The sequence below is a fragment of the Tachypleus tridentatus genome, chromosome 13 (assembly GCF_004210375.1).
Source record: "Tachypleus tridentatus isolate NWPU-2018 chromosome 13, ASM421037v1, whole genome shotgun sequence".
Classification (NCBI taxonomy): domain Eukaryota; kingdom Metazoa; phylum Arthropoda; class Merostomata; order Xiphosura; family Limulidae; genus Tachypleus; species Tachypleus tridentatus.
Window position 1 is genome coordinate 249907213 of NC_134837.1, and position 20101 is coordinate 249927313.

Genomic DNA, 20101 nt, shown 5'->3' on the forward strand with positions numbered 1-20101 from the left:
TGATGAGGCTCCTTACCATTTGAAACTGTTACCAATTGGTGGTCCTGCTGTCTGCTCCGTCACTGTTGTAGGAGTTGCCTGTGAAATAGTGATCTCATCTGAACTTTGGTCAACTGATTGTGTTTTCAATTGGAATGTTCATTTCTATATAATAATATTATTATCACAAACCCATTGAATTTTATTCATAATTTTAAAGTTTCACTCCTTCAAACTGAAAACTAAATGGTTGAAATTCTGCTGTATAAACTCTGTAAAATACCATGAAATCAAAAACGTTTCAAAGCAGATGCTGAGAACATTAAAAAATGACGAGAGAAAGTTTTCTATTGTTATTCTCAATTAGAATAATCCACACCAAAGCTGAAAGTCTAAACACTGCCCCATCTTTTACTTTTATTATGTTTGGTGTTCTGCAAAAAATTACAATCTAGTCATAGTCTAGTTAAACATTATTTCATACACAATTAAGACTTTTTGTTTGTTTGTTGTTAAACACAAAGCTCCACAATAGACCATCTGTGCTGCGTCCACCACAGGCATCAAAACCCATTGTTTAGCATTGTAATGTGAACAGCTGAGGAGCGTATGGTTAAGAATAAACTTGTCAAATAGTTAAATCAAGAAATTCAGTTATAAAGAGAACCAATATACAATGAATACCTGGTTAGTGATATATTTGTTCTTGTAACCAGGAATACATTGTATTAACCGCCAGAAGTCTCCGCAGCCGAATAAATGAAACTTCTAACCCCAAGTCCTATATCACCAACGTTATTACTTTCTAAATAAATGAATTTTATGACTGAGTTTATTTCATATCATTCTTCATTCCTGTAAACAACTTGATCTTAGAATTACACGTCATTAAGCTAATAAAACCAGTTCTTACCCAGAATACAACATGCTGTCACTAGATCTTCAAGTGCAAAAAAAAAAAAAAATGTAGCGAAAAGAACGAAACAGTAACATTAACAGTTGAGTATTGAATAATTCTAGACATTGGTAGGTAGGGCAGGTCTGAGCTCCCATGGAAAGTGGTGAATTAGACAGAATGTGGGTTACCCCATTTTCACATTCTTTTCTCTTTCTCCAGAATTTGTTTGTCTTTTCACCGAAACCTGAGTTCCAGTGAGTCGTTATGGTTGATGAACGTAACGTCTTTACCGAAAATTACAAGAAAGCACACATTTCTATTGTTATGCATACTAAAAGTTGACAATATTTTTTCATGTGGGTTATTAGTGATTACTTTAAATTTACATAGTATTAATTCCATTGTTGCAATCATTAAGTTCATTCAGCAAGGCCATACATTAAAATGTGAAACAAATGCGAGAATGGTTATATTTGATGCAATATACATCTGGTACACAGAGACCGTTGTGTCACTGGAAGGGTTGCTCTTATTTTATAGATTAATGTTGCTCCTGGCTGTAACAACAGAATGTCACCTAACAAACTCCTTTTCTCCATACAGACGCTTAGTTAGTTAGTTAGTTATCACCATTAGATTCTATTTAGGAACATAGGGCCGCAATCGCTTGCGGATTCTTCAACAAGTATTTAAGTGAGTAGGTTGTTAGCCCACTGCACCGAGCCGTCCCTAATTTAGCAGTGTAAGACTAGAGGGAAGGCAGCTAGTCATCACCACCCACCACCAACTCTTGGACTACTCTTTTACCAACGAATAGTGGGATTGACCGAACCATTATAACGCCCCCACGGCTGAGAGGGCGAGCATGTTTGGCGCTATAGGGATGTGAACCCGCGACCCTCAGATTACGAGTCGCACGCCCAAACACGCCAGGCCATGCCGGGCTCCTTGAATAAGAAAAGCACCAATCGAAAATTATCATTTGTGATTTATTTAGTATTTAAAGTGTATTTTTTAAAATTTTCTAAGTGGGAATATATTTTTACGTAAGCGCGAAGACATGCGCAATATATAACTATAACGTAAAGCCTCGTAAAATAATACGCGTACGTTATGGCATAATGGGTACATTTTTTTCCGCTTGATACAATGTCTGGATAGTCAGGTCAAACCCGCCAATTAATTTTCATTGCTAGTACGATTAATTAAGTTGTACTTTTAAGTAATAACATTATAGTGTAACATTTACCGAACTTCTGAATTTATCCGCGTGCTTGGTGAAAAATGGAAATAATTCGACCAGAATTTTTGTCAAATTCACCTCGAAACGATGAGCGATCGTGTGCAGTGCATCAGTACTGCTCAAAGAGTGAGGTAAGCTATGTTCACTTCAAGTAATGTTGGGATGCGTTTTGAGAAAAGCTTATTAAAAGAAATTACTTGGTTATTTTTGCATTTTGTTGTTTTTCAAGTGATTATTTAAATTTTTACGTGTATTGTTCTTTTTTTAATTCGACAGGTTATGAATTTTAATCGATTAGTTCGACGATGTCGGAAAACGGTGCTTGTAGTGTGTGTCCCATTGGTATTATTTCTTCTGTGGTATTCTGGTAAGAATGACGTTTTATTAACATTATGACTACCTATTAAGATATTTACGCTCGATCTTTTCTAGATTCTAGATATTTAAAATGCTTATAAAATTCAGGGTACAAATACTATAATGTAACGTATTGGAGCTTTTACTTAGCATAAAATTCATGCCCTCTATATTTTAATTTTAAAATTTGCATCATATCTAGCGATCTACATAAACATAAGGGGTAGACTTTTACAGTCTCGGTACCTACAAGATGATATTTTATTTTTGAAGTATGGTTTCATTTTTTTTTACCCTTGATTGGTTTAGCCTCTGGTCATAAACACTTCAGTCAAGGTCAGTGGATTCATGGAATAATAAATCAGATGTTCGATATTCCTCTACCCCATTTCCCATGTATTTTAATTTATTTTATCTTGTATAAAATTTCCTAATATTGTGATAGTTCGTGGGTTAAGCAGGTGTAATTTTCTTCTTGCTAATTCAAATAAAATGCCCAAGATACTGCACAGGTGTATTCTTGGTTTATTTTTAGATCAGTATCAATCCAAATACATCTGAAGTAAATACTTCCCATTTCAATAAAACATACTAAAATTCGGCACATCTGGAAGTTTCCCCCCCCACATACACCAATCGGATTTCGACGCATATTTGTAAGAAAACAAAATGTCGGATTTCTTATCATTTTTGTTAACAAACTGATCGCTGAATTCTGGAATAAATGATTTACTTTATAAGTGGAGGACTAGATGGGGCCTGTAGTTGTATGTTCGACTTTGGTGCCGTGTCTATAGGCCTGAGACTCATTGGTTATAAAACAACTGGTTTCTTCGTGAAGAATGAGGGGTTCGTTGTGTGATGAGTAATAAGTTGAGAACAGCAAGTAACAAAGGTTAATAGAAAGAAAGGTCAGAAGTGAATTCGGAAAAGTGACAAGTCCATATTCTTTCTCATATAAATTATTTAACGAATTTCCGTTCCTGGTTGGTCAGTTACAATCATAACGGATGAAAGCTTGTGGTAATAGCGCCACACTTTAAACTTGTTTAGAGCAGTCTTTTCTCTTTATTCAGTATGTCTGAACTGGAAGGAGTAACTTCATGTAGCTAGGCCTATCTCTGCTTTCCAGCACTGTATTTATAATTAAATTTTCTAACTTTTATTTGTATTTCTAAGGTCTTTATAGTGGTTAGGAGTTTTATACTGTAGAAGTTTTGGGTGATTCTATTTCTACTTATAAGACTTGAGTAACTATACAACTTGGTCAACTTGTTCAACTTTGGCATTCTGGATTTTGCTTGTTTACAGGTGGGATATTCTAATGTGTTTTGGGTGTTATCACCAGCTTTAATCCGGTATGACTATAGATGATAAATTAGGAAGAGAAATGCATTAAATAATTATAAATTCTTTATTTAATAGTGGTGATTTAACTCGCTTATTAACAATCACTGTAACAGATAGTTATTGAGCTAATTATATATCAAGTTATTAACTGAATAACTGAAACATTTATTAACCTTCATTTGGGGTATTTCATCGATGTTTTCAAGTGATTTCAAGATTCTTCGATATTCATTTTGTGTTATCTTAGACTTGAAATTGTTTTAAAGTAAATATACTTCTCCATACAATAAGTAAAACATGTATTTTACTTACCGTTCTTGTTGAGACTGTATTGTGTTCATAAGAATAATAGAAACACCACAAAGTACACATGGTATTTCTGTGCAACATTTACTCGCCTTCCCCCCCTCTTCTGTTTTATTCTTTTGTTTGCACAAAAATAATCATCTATAATCGGAAGATTTCATCATACGCTAATATGATTAATACTAGTTAGAACCGACAGACCTGAGGAATTATGGTGCTTAGGACTGTGAATCTAAGGGTCCGCATTTTAGATCCCGCTGCTGCAAAGTTTTGCTCTGCACTTTTGCGGACATTGGTGTGCTATAAGTGTGATAGTCAAATCCTACTATTCGATTTAAATAGAAAAACAGTGGAATGGCTCGTGCGGCTTACCAGCTGGCTGCATTTTATATAATTTATCAGCTCAACTTTAGGGACAAGTAGTTCAGATGGTGTGTGAAAGCGCGAATATCGGAAACAAAGGTGACAAAACAGTAGATGGTCTACTACACTAATACTAACATTAGTTTTTCTCACGTAAAACTAATGTTAGTTTTACACGTAATTATAAGATTTTTTTTAAGTTAAAGGAACAAAAAGTAGCTTATTAGCTCATCATGTATTCGTCCAGTCTTTTCTAAAAGTCGGTTAACTTTTCTTCCTCTACCACACTTGAAGGCAGCCCATTCCAAAAGCCAACCACCCTGTTTGAAAAGTAATACTGTCTAAGCTGCAGATGACTCCTACTCTGCCAAAATTTGAATTCATGACCTATTGTTCTATTGTTTCTACTGCTAAACACACACACAAAAAAATGGATATTATTATCAATATCGTTAATAATCTTAACGAATCAAATCCACTCTAACCCTTCTTTTCTTGAGAGAAAACTAGTTTGGAGATTTAAGTCTCTCCTCGTAAAACACTCCTACTATACCAGGTATCATCCTAATGGCTGTTTACTGAGCCGTCTCAAACATTTCAATGCCCTTATTGAGAAAGAAAGTCTCAAATTGTACACAGTACTCTAAACGGGACCTTACTTAAGATTTAGTGAAATATATATTTCTTTTCACTAATATAATACACACTCACACACACACCTTCCTCAGTAGCTCAGCTGTACATCTGAAGTATTATAACCGTGTTTCGATACCCATGGTTGGCACAACAAAAATAACCATTGTATAACTTTATTCGTAATAACACACAAACGACAGATATAAAGTAACATAGCCAACGAAAAGACCAAAACTGTACCTTATCTCAAGTGATGAATAGTAGGGTAAACACGAATGCAGTCATATTGTAAATATATGAAAATTAAACAGGGCTATTAGTGAAGCAAAACAAACGTACATTTATTAATTGTGAAGCAATCGCACACTTCCTTCAAAGTACATGTTCATGAAGTTCCGTGTTACTAAAATGTTATTTTTAACTGTAAAATATAAGATCATTCTCTCACAGTGATCCAAATTCAAAGAGACTAGATTTAAGGTTTACAAAAATGACAAAATTTATTAAAACATCTTAAATTACTTACATTTGTGTTTAGAGTATCTTATAGAATCTAGATACAAGATGCAATAGTTTTAAATTATTGAATACACAAAAGTTAAACGGCAACCAGCCACATATTATGTTGATACACAATTCTACCTAAACTTTTCAACACTCAAAGCTATTGTATCGTAACGTACTCTCCATTTAACCACGAATTTTATTACAGAATGAACTCTCCTTGAGTAAACAAAACTACAAAACAATGAAGTTGTTGCTTTTGAGATTCAACTGCTTATTATTTCCAAAACAAAATTGAAAATTGTTTATTTTTCAATTTAAACCGGACAGCATGCGAGTTTCTTACACCTGATAATATTGAAGATACAAATATGATGATGACGCATTTTTTAATGAAAAGTTACCAAAAAAAAAGCAAAACTTGGGGAAATTTTCCAATAAAAATATGTTCATGTTTGAGTGACAGGCCTTGCATGACTGAATGGATGAGGCACTCGACTTGTAATTTGATGGTTGTGGGTTAGAATCCACGCCCAACCAAACACGTTGACCCTTTCAGCCGTGGGGGCATTATAATGTGACGGTCAATCCCACTATTCATTGATAAAAGAGTAGCCCAAGAGTTGGCGACGGGTGGTGATAACTAGTTACCTTCCCTTTAGGCTTGCACTGCTAAATTATGGACGGCTAGCAAAGACAGCCCTAGTGTAGCTTTGCGCGAAATTCAAAACAAACCATGTTTGAGTGACCTTACATGAAAACCATGATGTTCTTAATAACCGCCAGGTTAATAACGAAGAAGGCTTATATAACAGTTCAAATTTTGAAAGTTGGTGTTATATAAAGAAACATTTTGTGAGTAATATCTCGCCACATGACTCTAGATTTTAATTAATAAATAAAGAAATTATTACTTTTGCTCTTATACTATTAAATACAATGGAAGACTAAGAATGTCAAATGCAATATTAACATACTAACCGCAATCCGCTAAATATTTGCGATAGTTTTCATGCCCTTCTTAATTTTCCTTATTCTATCATTTTCATGTACATCCATTTAAGTCGTGATTTCTTGCAGGAATTGTGCATTTAGATCAATAAATCCCGATCTATTTGAAAAAGTTTACGTAACTGTATTGAATAAAATTACACGTAAACAATAAACGAATGGTATTCGTAATAGTGTAGATAGTAACAAAACTCGCAAGAACGAAAAATAAAACCTGTACCAAAGATTAAAGTAATGAAAGATCTATGAACTTTTCATAGACTGTTATAAACAGTTATAAATGTCTGAAGTTAAAGTGTTGCAAAGTAAATGTAAGTTAGAATGTAAACAAACTCTGACAAACTATAATCAGTGATAATAATCAGGGTTTTCTCGACATCACTGATTAGTATTTCATCACGGCGATTGTACGAGAAGTGTAAGTCTTTGTGTATTTGTACTTATCTGTTACCGTTATGTCTGAACCAGCATACCGTACACCACTATTAACAGTACACGCTCACACGATCGTTAAGAAACTAAAATTTAAACCAAAGTATTATCAATAGAAGAAATAACATCTATTTCATTCAACAATGTAGAAAGGAACAACTAACCCTAATTTTGTAAAGGTAAAACTATCAAAAAAATTTAATCAATGCACAAACATTATTTAAAATTTACAGAAAAAACTACTTAAAGCCATGTTGAACACAAAATACAAAGAACTACGTGACTTACAGAAAAAAAAAATGAACGTAGACTATCAACTGGCACGCTACATTAAACCAGAGATTTACGGACTTGTACAACGAAACATAAACCAAATCAATACTAAGAACGACAGAGACAAAAAGATCTGCCACAACAAAAAACTAGAAAAATTAAGATGTAAACAACAGAAAAGACACCAAAACGACAAACCGTTGACTAACCTCATAATTAACAAATCCGACCGACAATGAAACACAGACGAGATACATCTACTTAGCAAAGGACTCAACTTCACAATAGCACCTTGGTACATTCCAACCTTAGAAATCAAATTATGTTCAGAAGATCAAACCAGGAGACTTGTGATACTTTCCACCGAAAACAACCAACAGATAAAAGACAGCTTAGATAATTTTATTGACATCCAACAGTGAAACTTCCCAGGAAAAATTAAAAATTAATATTTTCCAGAAACACCTAAAAACAATGACACAAAACAAAAGCTCAACATACTAAGAAACCAAATAAACACAGCCATAAAACTATGATCACCAGATAAAATTAACGATGAATTAGACAAAATAAAACAATACTTCATCAACATCAATAAGTTTCCTCCACAAACCGTAGAAAACATTATACGCACACACCTAGACAGAAAGTAAAATCAACCAACAAAAGTAAATATATCTCACGAATTAAAAATCATGAAACCATATACTGCTGTATACCATATATTCCCGACATCAGCAGAAAAATAACCAACATTTGGCAAAAACTAGTAACAAAATATGACATTCCAGTTAATACCAAATTTATTCAAAAACCAGACACAAAACTGAGGTCTATACTATGTAAAAACTACACTGACAAACACCACACCAACATTATTTATAAAATACAATGTGATAACTGCCACGACTTCTATATTGGAGAAACAAGTAGAAAAATGGAAACCAGATTCAAAGAACATTAAAAAGTCACCTTCACACGTTTTCGAACACTGCAAGTCAAATAAACACAACATAACCATAGAAAACACCCAAATACTAAATAAAGAAACAAACATAAACAAACGCAAAATTAAAGAAGCCTTACTTATACAACAACTTAAACCCAAAATAAACCAATACAAAGGAACACCTCTATACCTATATTAATAAATATAATCCAACATCTAAACACGCCCTCTACATTCCGACACTCATTTACACAACCCCTTTCAAATATGTGGTCAGCTTCCGGTCAGTTACATCTTTCTTTCTTTGTGAACCTGACGATAACCGAAGAAGGTCGATACGTTGTTCGCTAATCTACGTAAAATATTTTCTCAACCCAAATGAGCCGTTTTTACATATATATTTTTCTCTACAAGCGAGTTTTTTTCGACATCACACTGATAAGCATATGGTTTTAGACTAACTGCGCATGCGTATTTTAGACTTAAATAAGCCGAAAAAGCTCATGGAAATTCTACTCAGATAATATTCATATATCTAGAAAATTACACGCGGTTAATGTGTTATTTTCGTGAAACACTTCAAATAAAGTACCAAAGTTGAAACCGAAATCGTCACAAGAAGACAAAGATTTTATGCTATCATATACTGTACTCGTTACATTGACAAGTTTCATTCAACAAAAGTAGCTGGGGTGATTTTGAGTTGAAAAACAAATGTGCAGTTCGGATTACTCGGACAAAGGCCTTTCTGACGATATGAAATTTGTAGCATTTGATCGTAACATTTGCAAGAATTGTTCCAGATAGATAAACGGAAGTATATTTATATACATGTTTGTTTTTGTAGACTTAAGAACAAACCTACAGAATGAGCTCTCTGCTCTGCTCACTACGAGTATCGAAACCAGATTTTTAACGATGAGAGTCCGCAAACATGCCTTTCGGGGACTTATATACATAAGTGCAAACGATCATATAAGCACACTTCGTTTGTTTTTTTCTCATAATACATTGTTTTACTTTCAGTAGGTGATCAGCTATTATACATCACGATTATTGCAGTACCTCAGAATTTAAAATTGGAAAACGCTCTTAAGATCAATTAAGCAGTCAACACATATTACATCGACGTTATAAACAACGAAATCAAAATTACTTTGGTTTTTTTGCTAAAAAATACGGTTAAGTATTGAATATATTATTTTAATAAACAGAGCTAAACTGGAAATAAACGTAGTGCTACACTACTTAATTTTATAGATGTCTCTCCTTGTCGTTTCAATTTTGATTTAGTTTGTTTTGAATTTCGCGCAAAGCTACAAAAGGGCTATGTGCGCTATCCGTCCCTAATTTAGCAGAGTAAGGCGAGAGGGATGGCTTCCAGTCATCACCAACTACCGCTAACTCTTGGGCTACTCTTTTACCAACGAATAGTAGGATTGACTACACTGTATAACGCCCCCACGGCTGAAAGGACGGGCATGTTTGGTGCAATGGGGATTCAAACCCGTAACTCTCGGATTACAAGCCGAGTGCCTTAACCACTTGGTCATGCTGGGGTCCATTGAATTTGGAAAAATGTAACTTGTTTGTATTTATGAATCATTGTATCGCCAAATGATGAACTTGTTGTGGGTTCGAAGGCATGGTTAACATTTATATTTAAACTGACGTGTAGAATTAAACTTTTATTCAATGTGAAAGATAAAATATTAACTAGTTCCACTATATTATTGCAAAAAAAAAAAAGTGTAATCATCGTAGTTCAGTTTTATAAAATATTTATCACAGTTTATCATACGTAAAGTTAGTATTAATAATGTTTTAAACGGTGTAACAAATCAATTTTGGGCTTATTTAATTTTTTTTTTACTTAAATAGTTTAACAGGTAACTGGGATCTTGTATGGCCTGATAGTTGAAGCACCACTGGATCGAAATCTCTGAGTCACAGGTTCGAATCCCTGTCACACTGAATCTGCTCGACCTTTCATTCTTAGGTTACGTTGTAATATAACCGCCAATCCATCTGTTGGTGAAACAGTAGCCCAAGGGTTAGCAGTGGGTGGTGTAGGGCCTTTCCTCCAGTCTATCACTACTGAATTGGGAATGACTAGATAGTCCTCGTGTCGCTCTACACAAACCACTACTAACTAACCCCCCTTCCCCACCGATGGGTCAGCAGTAACTGTGGTGACTTACAACTCTAAAAATAATGTTTCGATAATCGAAGTGGACATAGCAAAAACAACCCATTGGGCAGTTTGGCGACCAACAAAAAAAAAAACTACAAAGTAGGTCCCCACAATTTGCATTAACTTATCTACAGTTTTTCTTTGTTGATATTAAATAGAATTATTTTTTTCTTAGACTTTGAACTTTTATATTCGTTAACATTTTAATGTTATTTGAAAATCGCATCAGTTTTATCAATCTTCATTAATTTTTTTTCCCCTTATTTATCATACATAGGTGAATATAAGAATTTAGAATATGAACCCATTGGACCTGTAGACCAAGAAGAACCAACACACGAGCAACAGTTACCAATCATATATATTATAACACCAACGTACAAACGTGCTGCACAGATAGCTGACATGACAAGGTTAGCACAAACGCTACAACTCGTTCCCAGTATTCACTGGATTGTTGTCGAAGATTCCGAAAACCTGACCCAGCCTATAAGTAACCTATTGAAACGAACTAGAATCCCCTTTGTTCACCTTTGCTCAACTAAGCCGAAAAATAAAACAAAACCCACATCAGGGCGTGGAGTTGCTAACAGAATGAAGGCCATCGAGTGGCTGAGAAACTCTTCCATCAATGATGGTGTTCTATACTTTGCGGATGATGATAATTCGTATGATGTTAGAATATTTGAAGAGGTATGTTCTATTATTATTCTAATTGGAAGAAAAATTACATGCATTAGGCATTGTTCGTGTTCTTATTTGTGAACAAATGCTGTAAGCATTACATTTGGACTCCTCTTTTTGTCCATTTCTTATTTCAAACACACAAGTTTTATGTGCAAATGGTTTTAAATTTTATCTACAGAGTACAGTAATTTCAAAAATATGCAGCAATGACGATACTAATTTATACTAGTGAACCATTTAACACGACAAGCTGTTTGAAATATCAAAAAATAGATATGAAGCCTAATCCATCATTTAATTTGTCATTCTTCACTGAATTATACCGGTTTCGTGTAAGTATCCTAAATATTCTTTAAATTCCTACATAAATATAAAACTACTGCATACGAAAAAAAGTTTCAAAACAGCATACACACAATATACACTCCACTAAAACATGAAGTATTGTAGTAGTCTTTTGATTTTCCCTTGCCCAGGGTTATTGATAAGCGGGTGGAATTCTCTGAAATACCATAACGCGGTGAGAAAGTGGTAAATCGAAAGACATTGGAGTTTGCAGTTAGTTTTGAGTAAGAGAATAGTTTTATTTGAGAATTAAGAGAATTTCGGATTTGATTCTTCTAAATATCTTCGAAACTAAATATCTGTGTTCGTTGATCAAGCGTGGTTTCTGCATAAGATGCGACCCCAACTGTGAATCGGAGAATTCGTGGCTTGCAATCCATTGCCACCAAAACGTGATATCCACGTTAGGGTCATGGGTTCTCCTTGAGATTGGTCAAAACCCCATTATTTGGTCAGACAAGAGAAGCTCAAGAGTTGATGGTGAATTCTGTTGACCAGTTGTACGAGTTACAGGAAGGCTATCTATGTTAGCTGTCCCAAATTCAACAGTAAGACTAGAGGGAAGGCATCTACTCACAACTACCCACCTACAACTCTTGGGCTACTTTTTTACCAACGATTAGTGGATTGACCATCTCATTATATATCTTCATAACTGATAGGAGGAACATGATTGGTAGAACAGGGATTCGAACATGTGATCCCTCAGATTGCGAATGAAATGGTCTATCCGAGAGCGAGAAATATGTTTTGCTACGGCCAAATAACTGGGGACGCTTTAGTTGCAATTAGTTTGAGCCACGAGTTCAAATCCGCTTGTCAAATATTTTCGCTTTTACAGCAGTAAATGTATTATTATGGGATGGCCAATTCCGCTTTGTATTGATAGAGTAACTTGATAACATTTGGTTGGTAATGTTGACTAACTGCCTTCCTTCTAATCTATAAAGTAAAAACAAAGGACTGCTAGTGCAGCTAGCCTTCGAGTAACTTTTCGCAGGATTCGACAATAACAAAAACCTAGCGTTAAGACTGTTTCTTTCCCTATTGGTTAATATCACTTGTTTTTGCCAAATGTTATTTCTAAACTAAACATCTTGTAATCGAAAGGTATGGGATAGATCTTATTATTCAGATTCCGTTCACATATATTTAATAAAAGAGATAATTTTAGGGTAATCAATCATAAAATCTATTTTCCTTGAGGAAGAAAAAGTTAATTAGGTGGCCATATTTGGTGGAAAATTTAAAGAGGAATAGAAACTGAAAGTTCCTCGTATACAAACCTATGCTGTCGAATCGTAATCAAGTTGATATGTTAAATTAAAAGAACTATTTTATTATTTTAAGAATAAGGAGGAAATTAGTTAGGGTATTTCGATCTTATGTTGTGAATGTTTCTGTTGGTCTGTTTTTTCTATCTGTAATTCACATTTTTTTCTTAATTTTACGTGATTCATCATTACATGATACCAAACACTAACATCTGTAATGCTTCAAAGATCACAATCTACCAACATTTGGAAATTGTTTTCTTACATTACAGTAATACGATCACAAAGATGTTTCGTTTTGTGAACATCATTAATATGTTTTTAATGTAATTCAAATGTATATGTACTTCTGAAATATAAGATATATCCAAAATGAGTTGTTTGTTTTTTTTGGAGGAGGAGTATTGCATAGAAAATAATTTAAATTAGAGGAAACAAGGTACAAATAATATATTTGTAAACATGCATAAGTACAGGTAGCCATAAGTTATATTTACAGAAATCACTAAAGTTGTATCCATCTCACTATTTTCATCATCTAGGGCACTAACCACCTGTTAATAGTAACCATATAAATAATAACAATAGATACAATGCTTATCAATTCTAATAACGTTTTCCGATTTATTAACGTACTAAATGGACAAGATAAGTTTTAAACTTCAACTCTTAAAAGTTGAACAACCTTACAAAAACATTGTCAATTTACCAGTTTTGTATTAATAAAAGACATATTTTTAGCAGGCTCCTCACGAGCCAGTGAAGGTAATTTTTGTTGAACAAAATTTGTTTGTTTTTTTCTTAAATTTGAGCTGAAACCTATTGAAAATGTTTATTGGCTAAAATAAGTCATTTTCCACTTATCGTTGAGGCTGCGAAAGGTGATTTGAAGTGGTAAGATGACTGAAATCCATCAGCACATCACGAGCTCAATGGCTAAGCACAAGAAACATGGATACTCCAAATGACATGCATAGGTATTCAAAAGCAGTTTAGAACTAACTTGGTAGATATAGTGTAACAAACCGATAACAGTATTGTCTTTAGCTGCTTTCAAAATGTTCCTGTCTGCTCATCCCACTGCTGACTATGATGATGATTTGATCTTTCTCACGGAATTGAAGATGAAATCATTCTTATCTCAGTTGAAAACTAAACATAAAAAGGTTGACAGTTGTTTAATTGATGATACTGAAAATGTGGCTTTATTGATATTTAATGAGTTTACTCCTAGCGGGAAGACCTCAGTACTAGCTAGTATGAAAAGTTGATGTTTTTCACTTACAATTTTATCAATTAACAAACCAAAAAATCTATTTTGAATAGACACGAACAAAACTACCCTCTTTGGGAGTTTCCAGATTGAACTTGCTTTTAATATTCAACAAATTATAGTGTAGTGACACTTCTTGGCTCCTGAGCGTAGTGTCAATAAAAGATAAATTGGAAAAATTAGTTTTGGTTTTTTTTTAACGCCGGGTTGCTTTGCTTTAATTATTAATATTATTTCATCTATTATAATATTTTGGTGTAACAATATTGGAAACGTGTTAAAGACTGTGTGTATGGTAGATGGTGGATAGATATAGATACATACACAGAAAATGAAGAAAAAAATATTAATCAAGAATTTTTAATAATTTATTACTGTAATTCTCCCGGCATCTTCATTAGGACGCAAGCTACACACAGTAATCTACAGAGTTAAGTGGACAAGGGTTAAAGTTAGCCCACCAGTGGCACAGCGTTATGTTTGTGACTTGTACCACTATAAACCGGGCTTCCATACCCGTGTTTGCCATAGCACAGATAACCCTTTGTGTAGCTTTGTGTCTTCCATGAATAAGACAAAAAAAAAAACAGCTGCAATTTTGTTGTCTATCGGAACCAAAACAAACAAAACTCGTGCCAGGAATTTAGGTTTAAAAAACTTCAAAGCCTAAAAAAAACAAAAAAAAATTCGTGGGGAACCTGGACGACAACCCGGGAAGATCAGAAACTTTTGTTTCTCTTTATCCAACAATCGGATCCTTACCTACAGATTTGTTTTCAAGTATTCTCACCTAATCTCGTATAACTCGCGATTTGATTTTTAACACTTATTCCAGTGAGTGGAATGGAAGAATACTCTAGACAGTTTTTATTTTTATTCTCTCTCTTTATAGCTGTCATTAAAATAGCAAAATCTTTGTATATCACAATAGAAGAATATAGTTGTACAAATATAAGAAATATACAGCAAAGTATTCTGGGTAATTTATTTTTCTCTCGGATTATCCAATCTTTGTCAGAAGTATTTTGCCCACCAGGATGAGCTGGCACTTTACCCAGAAGAAATGTATATTGTTTTATAGAAAAATTAACTTTTAAACTGAGTCAGCACTAATTAAAATAAAATTTAAATACATTTTATTAATATTGATATTAATTGCTCTTATTACTTGGTTTTCAATTTATATTATTAAAAGTACTCGTATCAGTTAGTAGTACTAGAGCAAATGGTTTTATCCATGTTATTTTTTATTCAAATAATAATTTAAAAGGTTTGTTTTGTTGTTGCTTTCTCAGATGAGATGGACAAAGAAAGTAAGTGTCTGGCCTGTAGGTTTGGCATCAAAGTATTCTATCAGCTCTCCTATAGTGCAAGACGGAAAAGTTATTGGTTTTCACGATGGATTTAAAAGAAGCAGGTTATTTGCCGTCGACATGGCAGGATTCGCTGTTTCCCTCAGTCTTTTAAAAAAACATAAGAACCCTTCAATGCCTTATAGATTAGGCTACCTGGAAGATGGGTTCCTGAAAAGCTTACATGTCAAAATGGGAGATTTGGAACCAAAAGCAAATAACTGCACGGAGGTAAGCGTTGTCTCGGTTAAGCCTATTATATCACGACAAAATATCCTAACCTGAAGAAGAGAATGAAAATTTGGTTTAAAAAAAACTGATTTTTCCTCTTTGTTCAAAATTATTAGTTGAAAAGTTACCAAATATTTATAATTATATTGAATAAACAATTAATTATAAATATTTTCAATATATTAATCAAATTTGGAGTTATTAATCTTTTAATGGAATGAAATGCATCAATATACTTTATTTACATAAATATTGTTGTACGTGCACAATTTGTTTGCTAGAAACGTCACAGTGAACAACTAGGTACACCTGGTTTTTGTTTCTAATATCATTCTAATGGATGCAATGAATTACCTCTTTAAACCATTAGCCCCTAAAATATCTGTGTGGTAGGTCCACAATAAGATTATGAACTAAAATCTGGTTTTTGATTCCCGGTGATGTAGTATGTAATAGTCCATATCTTTGTTAAAAATAAAATTTGTTCAACCGTTCAGGGTTTACTGTTTTGTTGAAAATAGCTTTTATTAAAATCACTCGTTCCATGTTTTTCCTTACTAAAGCTGAAATCATAAACAATTTAGCTTCCCTAAGCATCTGAAGACAGTTTTAGGTAAAACAAAAAATCATAACATGATTCTTGTTATCAGATATAAGTAAAAATACGATACCTTGATCTAACAGGTTCTGGTGTGGCATACAAAAACACTTTCCAAGAAGATGCCATCTTGGGAAAACGTCAAGAAAGAAAACTCATTCACCCAATCTAATCTCAAGAAACTATATTACAAAATTTTAGACTAAGTCGTTAGAATTAGGGTTTTATTTTAACACTTGTTTTTTATATTTCAGAGAATTTCCCATTGAATGTTATTGAATTTCTTGTTCACTATAAATAGATTCAGAATGAAAAACTTTTTCAGGCGGATAGGAATTGTGTAACAGTGCAAGGTGAATTATAATTCTTTTTATTAACTTTGGTTTGTATTAAAGTCCGGTTAATCAAAACTAATTTGGCAGTTTAGATGACGAAGTTAAATGCACAGTTATGACTAAACCTATAAGAAATCGTACCATAAAGCATAAAGTATTTCTTGTTTTTGTTTCAGAGTTTATCATTGTTGAAGTTATTTATGTTGTATTTTATATTTTTTAATCATGACTATAGGTCTCCAGTATAATACAATATATTTCAATGCTGTTTTAAATTTAAATTGAATAAAATTATAAAAAAATGATACGGTTTAAAAGTAGCAAAGCAAATGCAACTTCGCGAACATCACTTGAAACTTAAGGATATTATACGTCATACATATCGGATTTGGCATATTTTAAGAGTTTCAAATACAGTTGTATTTTCTACTAGTGTAATATTAATTGCACCATGTTTTTTTTCTTTTGTAAAATAAAGTTTACAAATTACCTTTAGTGATGTTTTGAATAATTATTTTTGAGGTAAAACGTTTCATTGGAATAACCTACAAATAAACTGATTTATAATTAATTGACGTATGTGTATTTCTTATTCACAAACCCTCAAAGAAACAACTAGAAATTATACTTACTTTCAGCCGGTAGAAATTATTAATACTCATTTTCATTATAAGTTTCGTAAGTATCTTTCTAGATTATCTCAAACTTCGTTTATTTTGTTTTTTTCGAGGAAAACCTACGAATGACTAAATCAATGCATTATTTGATCTGTTACAGAACTTTGCCAATTTTTGTTTAAATTTACACAAAACCGTAAGCAACTTATTCACTTATTTCCTTTGCAACAATTGACAATACAAACAAATATCATGAGGGTGTTATGCCCCTCTTTGGATCATAATTTATAATTGACATGTTTTATCTCGAAGGGACTTTAACATAATAGACATTTAAATATATCTCTTGTGTGGCTTGGCATGGTCAGGTTGGTTAAGGCGTTTGATTTGTAATCTGAAGGTCGCGAGTTCAAATCCCCATCGCACCAAACATGCTCACCCTTTCAGCCGTGGGGGCGTTATAAATGTATCGGTCAATCCCACTATTCGTTGGTAAAAGAGTAGCCCAAGAGTTAGCGGTGGGTGGTGATGACTAGCTGCCTTCCCTCTTGTCTTACACTGATAAATTAGGGACGGCTAGCACAGATAGCCCTCGAGTAGCTTTGTGCGAAATTCAAAAACAAACAAACATCTCTTTTGTGAGAAAACGTTTTTAATATTTTGTTTGCATTTTATCATTTCTTCAAGTCGGCAGCGAAATGAATATCCAGATTGTATTTATGTGATTTTCGATTCACCTTCATAAATCATCCTCTTGTTAAGGCAAGTTTGTATTTTGTTTGTTTGTTTTTGAATTTCGCACAAAGCTACTCGAGGGCTATCTGTGCTAGCCGTTCATAATTTATCAGTGTAAGAATAGAGGGAAGGCCGCTAGTCATCACCACACACCGCCAACTCTTGGGCTACTCCTTTAACAACGAATAGTGGGATTGACCGTAATATTATAACGATCCCACTGCTGAAAGGGCAAGCATGTTTGGCGCGACCGGGATTGTTAAGACAAATCGCCAATTATGTTGGATCAAAATTTCCTTATGAATGTACCGTAAACTACACTTAACTTTTTAGTTACGATGATTTCAATTAGTAATTTACACAAAATATTTAGCTCTTTTGCATTTTCATGTTTATTACATAAATAATTAAATAAAGCTATTTTTCAAAATAGGTGTATTTTCAAGACAGTGAAATATCATTAAGTACATAGAAATGGTTATCTTTATGAAAATTCCAACATTAGGTGTGTGTTTGTGTTCCTGAATCATCTGATTCGTCAACAGAAAGGGGGGGGGGGCGTCTGATATACCTCGGTTGTCTCGAATTCAGGCAAAAGGACATACAGCTATGAGAGCAACCATCAAATGGCGAATCGCCAATAAAACTGAGGAGCTATGCCGCCTTCTAGCATATATGCACATATTTTTGCCATTAAAAGAATAATATATATCATTTAGTTTGTGCATATATGTTGTTCACATAGAAACCCAATATTCTTACTGGCTAATTTTCCATCGATATGAATGCAAAATGGTTCAATATTTAGGCTGCATTGTTTTTTAAGAATGCAGAACTACGATGCATTAATTTTAAAGACTGTTACCTCCGTAATTTAAATAAACACACGAGGAAATGCAGTGTGTTGTTTACCTTACTGTGGCATGTATAACTCCTCAGTAGCACAGCGGAATGTATGCGGACTTGACACTGCTAGAAACTATATTTCGACACCCGTGGTAGGCAGAGCACAGCACAGCACTTTGTATAACTTTGATGAATAACAAACAACAAAGCGTGATTTATAAATAACACAATACCATTATATCTCGACAAGCGTTTCAACAAATGTCTCAAAATTGACAATTAGGCCTAAAGTTTAATCATGTTTCCGTACACAAAGCAGCACTTTATCCGCTGTATAAACTATAGCAATGCACCGATGTAACATCAGTTATTTTTTGATACCCTATAGAAAACGTATTGAGTGAAAGAAAATTACGGATTTTAAATGATGTACAATTGCGATATAAATATATACAAGAAAGTTACGTAAAATAGGATAAGCCTACAATTGATTTTCATACTTCTTGATACTATTATTTAAAAAACTTCATTACACTTTCCACTATTTTGATAAAGGCGCCTACATATCGACAATTAAGCCTAAAATTGTGTGGTAGTAGGCTTTACGCTTTTTAAATACTTTAGAAGGTAAAATTAATTAATGTTGTAGAAGGATAAAAACAAGCGAAATAAGGACAAACGAAGACTGTTGATTTTAACTTTTCTTCATATCGTAATTCTAAACTTCGCTATTTTATAATGTCACTTTATCAAGAGTTCAACAAAGATGAAATATCAAGATTTTAGTCAGACATACCGATTATCCAAAAACACATGGTATACCAAAAGATGGCGAATTAAGATATGTACTTTATTTATAGTTTCCCCATGTTTACACTTCTTTATGTTAAATCTAGATATACTAACTCTCCATTTTCTGCTTAATCAATGTTTGTTTCATTCGTGTCCAGCTGCATAGTGCAGAATTATTTATAGCATTTCTCTATTTAAAACGTATACCCTTCTCGCATGATTAAAATTACATTCGATATTGATGCATATGTAAAATTAAAAGAAAAATCTTTGGGTTTTGGCTCGTGGCACAGCGCATGCTTCGTATGAGGTAAGTTGAAATTAAATCCTATTTTCGTTTTTTCCTAAACAAGATTTCAATTGTAAAATTATTTTAGCGAATACATCGTATGCAAAGCAAGAGTTTATTCCGTATCATATATAAATGTATATAACGTTGTAAAGTTCTTTGACGCTACAGCCTACTTTTAATCCTATTGTAATATGATTTAGGGAAATAATTGTTCCTATAATAAGTATTC

At 33.4% G+C, this 20101-nt stretch overlaps 1 protein-coding gene across 5 annotated transcripts in view; it reads left to right on the forward strand.

Annotated features, from left to right (window-relative positions):
• The window catches only part of LOC143238685 (galactosylgalactosylxylosylprotein 3-beta-glucuronosyltransferase S-like), a 30142-nt gene extending 13057 nt beyond the window's left edge, over positions 1 to 17085 (forward strand). For 3 of the 5 annotated variants that reach the window (XM_076479120.1, XM_076479121.1, XM_076479122.1), the window contains 4 exons: positions 2397 to 2487; positions 10773 to 11188; positions 15370 to 15657; positions 16342 to 17085. In XM_076479120.1, the coding sequence (XP_076335235.1) occupies positions 2400 to 2487; positions 10773 to 11188; positions 15370 to 15657; positions 16342 to 16461 (912 nt within the window). In that variant the 5' untranslated portion in view covers positions 2397 to 2399 and the 3' untranslated portion in view covers positions 16462 to 17085. Of the gene's footprint in view, positions 1 to 1993; positions 2252 to 2396; positions 2488 to 3323; positions 3373 to 10772; positions 11189 to 15369; positions 15658 to 16341 lie in introns of those variants that run through there. The other 2 variants (XM_076479119.1, XM_076479123.1) reach the window with 2 other exon arrangements.
• Positions 17086 to 20101: the final 3016 nt, after the last annotated feature.